The sequence below is a fragment of the Bactrocera tryoni genome, chromosome 2 (genome assembly GCF_016617805.1).
Source record: "Bactrocera tryoni isolate S06 chromosome 2, CSIRO_BtryS06_freeze2, whole genome shotgun sequence".
Lineage (NCBI taxonomy): Eukaryota > Metazoa > Arthropoda > Insecta > Diptera > Tephritidae > Bactrocera > Bactrocera tryoni.
In genome coordinates, this window is record NC_052500.1 from 40,851,136 (window position 1) to 40,861,260 (window position 10,125).

The window sequence follows — 10,125 nt, forward strand, 5'->3', positions numbered from 1 at the left end:
TGCTGCTGCCGTCAATCTGTTGCTGCTGTCGTCGCTCCGCTGCTGTTATAAATCCGCTGCTGCCATCACGTCGCTGCCTTCAACCTGCTGCTGCCGTCAATCTGTTGCTGCTGCCATCACTCCAGTACTGGTGCCAAGCCACTGCTCCTATAATTCCGCTGGTGCCATCACTTCGTTGCTGCCGTCTATCCGCTGCTGTTTAAGTCGTCGTGGGAATGAGCTGCCGCTGCATCCTGTGCCAGAGGGACGTAAGCGCCGGCAAACAGCCGACGCACCAGGTAACGAGTGCGAATTATTGAAAGTGGTGCAAACAAAAAACAATAATAATAAAACTGCAAACGCACACTTTCAGTTTTTGGCTCTCTCTTTTCACATTACACGCTTATTTATCGTTTTCTACATATATTATATATCATACATATATGTACGTATTATATGTACATGTATTGAAGTGAATGTGAAGGGATTTTGGGATTGCGGATTCGCCTACATTAAGGTGCGACCTTTTTTTAAATCGCATAATTTTAAAATTTTAATTCAGAAAGTTTTTTCGCCTATTATCTCGGGTTTTCGCAAATTTAATTATTGGACAATATTTTTCCGCGTTAAATTTTCGACTGTGCTAGTGCTCATTTTGCATAGCTCATCGGTTTGGCTTTCGTATACTTGGGAATCGATATTATTCTTTCTCGTTTTCGTAACCGATTCCAAATATATTTGTTGCCAACCTTTATTGCTATTGGTTTAGCTTTCGTATATTTGGTAATCGATATATATATATTTTTTCGTTTTCGTTATCGATTTTTAATATATCTGTTGCCAACCTTTGTAGTTTTTTTTTCCGGAAACTCAATTTAAACACGCAAAATGAGCAAGCCAAAACCAACTATCGCCAACCTCTCTCCAAGTAAGGAGTTAATCGACTTAAAGTCATTAAAGCGTCAAAGGACGGTGGCAAAAAATAGTATTTTGCGGATAAAGACGGGCCTTTTAGAAAAAACCATGTCGTTAGATCCAATTGAATTGGAATGTCGGCTCGACATATTAAATTCACATAGCGAAAAGCTAATGAAATGCCAATCTAAAATTGAAGAGATTGATGAAGACGACATGGCCCGAGGGGAGTTAGAGGACATAATTGTTGAAACGAAATCAATAATTAAAAATATTTTAGCCAAAAATAGAACGTCAATTGCCGAAACATCTTTTGTAGCTTCTCACAGCTCAAGGCTCCCTAAAATGAATTTGCCGAAATTCAAGGGAGAATATTCAGAATTCAAAAATTTTATGAGTGTGTTCGAGAGCTTGGTTCACAATGATCCAAATATCCCAGATATAGAAAAATTTAACCATTTGGTAAATTGTCTATCTGGAGAGGCTTTGGGAACAGTTAAAGCGTTTCAAATGTCGGATGAAAATTACCCGAAAGCGTTGGCAAGCCTCAAAAAGGTCTATGATAACAAATGCTTGATATTTTTCAATACAATATCTAAACTTTTTGAGCTGCCAACCATCCCAAAGCCATCCGCGCCTTCATTGCGATCAATGATTGATGAAGTGTCTGCCGTTTACGACTCTTTGCTATCTCTGGGCGATGAGAAGCAAATAACAAACGCCATTATAATACATATAGTTATGACAAAAGTTGACTCTGTCACCCGATCCAAGTGGGAAGAGCAACTTGACTACGATCACTTACCGTTATGGAAGGATTGCGAAGCAACTTTAAATAGAAGATTTCAGCAGTTAGCAGCGGAAGGAGCATCCTGTTCGAGGACGAAATCCGGATCCACAACCAGCATGAACCACATGAAGCAGCAACACATGGACAGGACAAAATCTGCTTTAGTTGCTGCAGATGCAAAGCAGCCGACTTGTCAAAAATGCAAGTCAAAGGAACACCCTTTAACTGCCTGCCCCACTTTCAAGGCGCTTCCTGTACAACAGCGGTTCGAGTTTGTGAAATCGGTGCCCTTATGCATAAATTGCTTGCGTAAGGGGCATACGGTATCCAAGTGCAGAGCGGATCGATGTCGTGTATGCAATCGATCGCATCACACATTGTTACACCAGTACCCGGTTTCATTTCCCGTTGCATCTCATCCGCAACCATCAACCACACATGCCATGCATACAGCGAGTATGCCGGATCGGGTAATGTTGGCGACAGCTGTTATTCAAGGGAGGACCAGTTACGGCGAATACCTGCCTGCGAGAGCGTTACTGGACTCAGGCTCCCAAGTCAACTTTATGACGGAGGACTTTTCACAAAAGTTGCGGATTCGTCGCCAACACAAAACGTTGAACATAATAGGAATTGGAAATTCCAACACGAAAGTGGGGACAAAACTAAGCGCGTTTGTTAAGTCGCGGGTAAATAATTACGAATTTTCGGCAGAATTCTGGACAATGCGTTGCATTTCGGCTAATCATCCAGACCATAACATAAATGTTAATGGCTGGAAAATTCCGCACAATATTAAATTGGCGGATCCAGAATTCCATAAATCAAAAAAGATTGATATCTTATTGGGTGCAGAAACCTTTTTCGATCTGTTAGCGGTTGGCCAAATTAAAAGTGGCCCTAATCAACCAACGCTACAGAAAACCCTTTTAGGGTGGGTTGTATCTGGCAAATATGCTAGCAATCTAAGTCCTCCTCCTTCTGCAACTAGCACATTATGCCAATCTGAAGATGACTTAACGTCAATTAATTCGGTGGTCCAAAAATTTTGGGCGTTAGAAGAATTACCTTCAGAATCAAATGGCATCAAATTCACACCAGAGCAACAAGAGTGTGAAAAATTTTTCGTTAATACAACTCAAGTATTGCCTTCAGGACGGCTTCAAGTTAGAATGCCCTTTAAAGCTGACCGTAAGTTACTCGGTCACTCATATGAAACCGCAGTTCGGCGGTTTCAGGCCCTGGAGAGAAGGACATTAAAAGATCCAAAACTTCGCAAAATGTATCTGGACTTTATGAATGAATATAGAGCCTTGGGTCACATGAGCCCAACGGACAATAAGATCCCGAGTGAGCCACATTACTTCATTCCGCATCAATGCGTTTTAAGGCCCGAGAGCACAACAACCAAATTACGTGTTGTATTTGATGCCTCGAGTCGATCTTCAACTCAAATAGCGTTGAATGAACTGTTGATGGTAGGTCCAACCATCCAAGAAGAGTTATACTCAACTCTTCTTCGTTTTCGTTTACACAAGTACGCTTTAACGGCAAACATTACTAAAATGTACCGCCAAATAATGGTGCACGAAGAAGACAGAAATTGTCAGCTTATTGTGTGGAGAGAGCATCCTTCTGAGCAAATTCAAATTTTTCGTCTTAACACCGTAACATACGGCACTGCGCCTGCTCCATTTCTCGCAACACGGTGTTTGCAAATGCTCAGTGATGCGAATACAATGAAATACCCACTCGGTTCATTGGCCATTAAAAGAGACTTTTATGTTGATGACTTATTAACAGGATCTGAAAATTCTGAGTCTCTAGATCTTATAAGAAGTGAAGTAATTAAAATATTAAACTCGGCAGGATTCACTTTAACAAAGTGGTTTTCGATCCACCCTAAATTTTTCGACAGTGATTGCACTGAAAAGTCATTAAGTTTCAATGACAAAAATTCTACTAAAACACTAGGAATCCATTGGTTGCCGAAAGAGGATTTGTTTCGATTTGTTTTGGATGCCAACTTTAATGATCTGCGAGCCACTAAACGGAACATATTGTCAGTCTCCGCTCGCCTTTTCGATCCTCTTGGATTATTAGCCCCACTAGTTACCAAAGCAAAAATCTTATTGCAAGAGCTTTGGATTCAAAACTAGATTGGGATGAGTCGATTCCATTGCGCCTCAACACTCGCTGGCAGAATTTCAAAGCCAACCTACTGCAGCTCTCGTCAATTAGCATTCCTCGGTATGTAAACTTAGAGTCGACTGCTACATGCCAAATCCATGGCTTCTCCGACGCTTCAATAAGAGCGTACGGATGCTGCATATACATACCAATCTGCTAGTGGTGTCAAATGTATGCTGCTTACTGCAAAGTCTAGAGTGGCTCCGCTGAAGACCAAGTCTCTTCCGCGTCTCGAGCTCTCGGCAGCACATCTTCTTACCAAATTATGGTCACGAGTTGCACCAATGTTGAGTCGACGATTCGAGAAAATTACATTTTGGACAGACTCTGAAATTGTATTGCACTGGGTAAAAACGCATCCATCTTCATTACAAACCTTTGTCGCAAATAGAGTGTCCGAAATCCAAGAATTGACTGACAATGTACAGTGGCGACATGTGCCAACGAAACAAAATCCTGCGGATCAAGTGTCTCGGGGTTGTAACGTGGACGAATTGAATAATTCAATATGGTTTGGCGGTCCACAGTTCCTCCTAGAAGACCCTGCATTATGGCCAATTAATAACCACTTCCAGCTCTCACCAGAAGACGAAGCATTAGAGAAGAAGAAAGCTACATTTACATTAATTTCGACTGCTGAGAAAAATTCAATATTGGACCTCATTGAAAAATTCTCTTCTCATAAAAAATTGCTTCGTGTGGTCGCATATATATTACGATGGATCAGGCGACCACCAAAATCCTCCAGGGGACAAGATCTGACTTCAGAAGAGCTAAACTTGAGTTTCTTGAAAATTGTCCAGGTGACTCAACATTCCGAGTTTGCGAGCGAAATCCAGAAACTGACGAAAGGCACGATGCTACCCGCAAACTTACAAAAACTCAACCCGTTTTTGCATGAGTACTCGGATATGTCGCTGTCATTCAAATTAATCCGAGTAGGAGGTCGCCTATTAAATGCACCTCTCCCATACGATGCCAAATTTCCACTTTTATTAAATAAAAGTTCGCACTTCGTTATAACGTACTTACGGTTCCTGCACATTCGAAATCACCACGCTGGGGCAAAAGCGTTGGTTGCGCTACTTCGAGAACGCATATGGCTAATTAATGCCAGAGAAGCTTGCAGTAGAACCGTAAAAAATTGTACACACTGCTTTCATTACAAGCCGAAGTTGCAAACCCAAATTATGGGAAATTTGCCAGTTGAAAGACTTCGAGCGTTACGATCCTTTCTAATATGTGGCGTAGATTTTTGTGGTCCCATATATACAACGTTAAAAATACGTGGTCGACCACCCGTAAAGACTTATATAGCAGTTTTCGTTTGCTTCACTTCAAAAGCAGTACATTTAGAACTAGTCTCGGACCTGTCTACTAATTCTTTTATTTTCGCCCTTAAAAGGTTCATTGGACGCCAAGGGATGCCACAGAAAGTATTCAGCGACAACGCAACCAACTTTGTCGGCGCCGACCGCAAGCTGCGCGAGCTGAAGGAGGCGTTCCTAGCGCAAGCGCCAGAACTAATGGGGTTCGCAGCCGAAGAAGGATTCAACTTCGGCTTTATACCACCCAGGGCGCCGCACTTCGGCGGATTATGGGAGGCGGCCGTGAAGTCCGCCAAGCATCTGCTCGTTCGCGCACTCGGCAACGCTCTACTCACGACGGAGGAGCTATCAACACTACTGGCCGAAGTGGAGGCCATTTTGAACTCTCGTCCCCTAGCACCGTTGGGACAGGACCCCAACGACGGAGAAGCACTAACTCCAGCGCACCTTTTAATCGGTTGCCCTCTGCGAGCACTGCCACCAGCACAAGTGCCAACGGACCCAATTCGTTGCTGCGAGAGATGGCAACTTGTTTGCTGTCTCAAGCAACAGTTTTGGCGACAGTGGTCCAAAACCTACATGACGGGCCTTCAGGAACGCAACAAATGGCTGCACCCCAAACGCAACCTGCAGCCAGGCGATCTCGTCCTCGTCCACGAGGACAACGTGCCGCCACAGCAGTGGGTACTCAGACGCGTCGTCGCCACCGTCGAAGGGCAAGACGGCAAGGTGCGAGTCGCAGAAGTAGCAACCAAGACGGGCACGATTAAGCGCCCCATCCACAAACTGGCTGTCTTTCCACTGGATATTGAAGGAATCTGATCCTGTCAAGGTGGCCGGTGTTGCGTCAAGCGACAAAATATATATTTAAACCTAAAACTAAAATTAAGAAAAATGAATTATAAAAAATTATAAATATTGAATTATATTAGTATTGTATACTTACCCTAATAATGTTATATATACTTACCTTAATCTATTACTATAAGTTAACAAAATGAACTACTCACCTCTTTTTGTACATACCTGTATGCTTCCATTCCAACTGTTTTGTCCCGTTAGCTTTAAGATTTAGGCTAAGTCATCTAGTTGCTAAAATAAAGAAAGGAATTGTAATTAGACCGGAATCAAGATCGCACGCGTTTTCTTTCGTTCGCTAATTTTTCGTCGCAATATCGCAAGTTCAGCCACGGTGCAGGCAACTGGTTGAATTTTAATTCAAGTGAATTCACGTGTCCCGACAATTTGTTTTATCTCAAAAACTCTTGAGAATTTTCATAATTTATAAGGCAAAACAATAAAAGCTCTATTAAGAAGCTTTTTTACAAAAACTAAACTTTGCATTAAAAACTAAATATTTTAATATTTGTTATTTGCTTAGAAGGTCATGAAACGTTGTCCTTTTAAATCTGCGCCGGCTATTTCTAGTTTCACCCAGTTGTCGGTTTACATGATTTTGCAACCTTGTGGCATGTCTCGATGCCATTTCGCGAATGACTTCCCCAACCATTTTTATGTGAAGATCACGATGTAGATCTGAATTCCGTATGTACCACGGGGCATTTACAATTTTTCGAAGAACTTTATTTTGGAATCTTTGCACCATTTCGATGTATAACGGTGCAGCGCATCCCCATAGTTTAATTCCGTATGTCCAGATGGGCTTTAACGATTGACTGTAGACTAAAATTTAATTTGATGTTGTTAGGGGTGATTTCTTGCCGATTAAGCGATTTATTTTGTTGTATTTTAGTTTTAGTTCTGCAACTTTTCTTTGTACATGCTCCTTCAACTTTAACTTCCCATCCAGCGTCAAACCAAGATATTTCGCCAAGGTGGAGTACGGAATTACTTTATTCCCAATATATAATATAAGAGGATATACGTAGCAGTTTTGTTAGTGAAGTTTATATGTATACTCGTTGAGAGTAATGTTCCATTTTTGTGTCCATTCCACGATTAGGTTGATTGAAGACTGCATTCTGTTCAACGACTCTATTTTATTTTTACCAGTAGTAATGATGCAGGTATCATCTGCTGTTCAAAATTGAACATGTTCGTTGCTGCCAAAGGACGGACAACAACATTATATTTAAAAACGTTTATATATTATTAAATCTTACTATTGATACAGTCCACTATTATTAGATATCTATGTTCAAATATATTGAACATACATGCACATAAACATAAACACATACTAAAAATGCATTGTCATGCAAAACAATAGCATTCAACAGACAATAACACAAACATTACAAAGGATAAGATGTTTACATATGATAACCCATGGGTTCTTAGAATACATTGTAGCAACTGTCTGTAAATGTACTCACATTAAAACAAATCCAAGGTCACACAACATGTGCACTTGAAAACAATACCATACCATGTAGCATAAACAATATGCTACATATAGTACATATGAACATACACACATACATATATATTAAGATAGTTAAGATAGTTCTTAAAATTGTATATAAATAAGTGAAAATTCTAAATAATATCAGAATGAAAGATTTCTCACTCAATGAAGGTCATTTTATTTCCCCCCACCAGAGGTAAGGAATAAATAATCTTTTTTGAGTTCAAAAGTTTGATCTTACAAATCAAACAGTTTGATTTTATAATTCAAACATTTGGTCCTTCGAGCCGGATTGTTGCTCGAGCCAAAATTGTAAGACCTGTATAAATAAAATACAGGCAATATATTATATGTAAAAGTCCTATTATATATGTATGTATAGGCAATATAAAAGCCCTGTTATTTACACAGGCAAATAAATAAAGAAATTGTAAGACGGGTCCATATTCCCGCGTATTTATAAAATCACATAAGCCGTTTTAGTACGAATCTAAACGCTGTGTATAAACTGTTATTTAAAAAAATATTCTGCGGCTGTGAATCGAGGCACAGCAAGGTCAACCAGGCGACCAAAACAATTACCTCCAACGATTTTTTTAAAGAATAAAAACAGTTCATTAAAAACATAGTTGAAATGTCGAACACTGCGGATATGTTACAAAGGAGAGCCGAAGATTATACAAATCGAGTCCAGGAGGATAAAATGATAGACCTCATAGAGCGTATAATTGAAAAAAGATCGGAAAGAATTCGATCTACAATTGCAGAGGCAAAAATAAATATAAATTCTAGAGTCGTACATGACATCGAACATTTCGAAAAACGTCTCAAGAATTTATGGAGCAATATGGAACGAAATCTCCACGAATTGCAACCCTATTACTACAATCCTGATATTATTGTTGAAATAGAAGATCTTTCTTTTTGTGTCACTTACATTTTGAAAAAATTAAAGACACAAAAAGATAATTTGGAAAATAGTAAATATGAGCTACGCGTAGAAGATATACGTTTTCAAACTCATTTCCTTTGATGACATATCGGAAGACATACGTTTCGAAAAGCAATGCGTTGATGACATTCGCAAACTGCGCGAAGAAATTGCATATGAGAGGCTACGCGTAGAAGACATTACCTTTGGCAAGATGCGCGTAGAAGATATCCGCTTCGAGAACTATTGCGTTGATAACATATCGAAAGAAGAAAGAGATGTTGAAATTGTTGACACAACGGAGGAGCATGACTTGGTGGTGGCTGGCAACAGGTCGACAGCTAATCAAGGACCATGGATCCTGGAAGAAACGAAGAGAGCTAAAGAGGAGGTTAAAGCGGGCACCTCCTCAATGAACGAGGGTACAATCAGTAAAGAAGCAATTGAGGGTTTGGATAATGATTTTGAACAAGCGATTATAACAACCACGGGAAGAGAAGACTTTAAGAGGTACTTTATTCCCCGGGAGAGTCCTCACTTCGGAGGAAGTAGGGTAGATGGTTGTTTTGTTACAGATGCAACAATGGATCTGGAACCGCCTGATGAAAGGCAAAATGTAGAAATGGCAATTAAAGACGCTGACGATAGAAGTATGACAGTGCAAGATGCAGTACTAAATCCAAAGGCCAAGAAGAAGAAACCGATGGCATGTCTACCAATCAAACACATAGGACAATTACCGAAAGAGAAATGCAGTGAAGAGGAGAATACCAAGGTACAAAAAAAGAAGCGACACATCAAAGGTAAATCGTTGTCCACTGGAAAGCTGACAACATCTTCACGTAATCTTTGGGTATCCGGGTTATCTTCATTAACGAGAGCCAGTGATCTGAAAGGTATATTTTCTAAATATGGAAAAGTTATCGGAGCCAAGGTGGTCACCAACACCCGAACTCCGGGTACACGTTGTTATAGCTACGTAACAATGTCATCATCATCGGATGCCAGTCGAAGTGTCGCCAAAAGACGTGTGGATACAACAAAAAAATATGAAGACAAGAAGATACGATACACAACTTCTAAGACGAGAGACGACAAATGTAAAACTATTGATACAAAAGACGATGCATCAAAGAAACCTGAAGTGGAGAAGGATAAGCAACGCGATAAAGAAAAGTCAGCAGGATACTGTTGTAACGAAGTTGCAGAAATAGTGATGAGCAAATTAATTCAACATAGAAAGGAGCATAGTCATCGTGAACGTCACTTAGTTGGCGAACATGACACGATCACAAACTGAAAGTTACTTTTGGCGCCCGGGAGAATGTTCAAAATTGAACATGTTCGTTGCTACCAAAGGACGGACAACAACATTATATTTAAAAACGTTTATATATTATTAAATCTTACTATTGATACAGTCCACTATTATTAGATATCTATGTTCAAATATATTGAACATACATGCACATAAACTTAAACACATACTAAAAATGCATTGTCATGCAAAACAATAGCATTCAACAGACAATAACACAAACATTACAAAGGATAAGATGTTTACATATGATAACCCATGGGTTCTTAGAAAACATTGTAGCAACTGTCTGTAAATGTACTCACA

General features: G+C 40.0%; 1 protein-coding gene across 1 annotated transcript; it reads left to right on the top strand.

Annotated features, from left to right (window-relative positions):
• Positions 1-8,715: 8,715 nt before the first annotated feature.
• Positions 8,716-9,801, top strand: LOC120768690 (scaffold attachment factor B1-like). Its single transcript, XM_040095466.1, has one exon. The coding sequence runs from the start codon at positions 8,716-8,718 to the stop codon at positions 9,799-9,801; it is 1,086 nt and encodes a 361-aa protein (XP_039951400.1).
• The last annotated feature ends 324 nt before the right edge of the window (positions 9,802-10,125 follow it).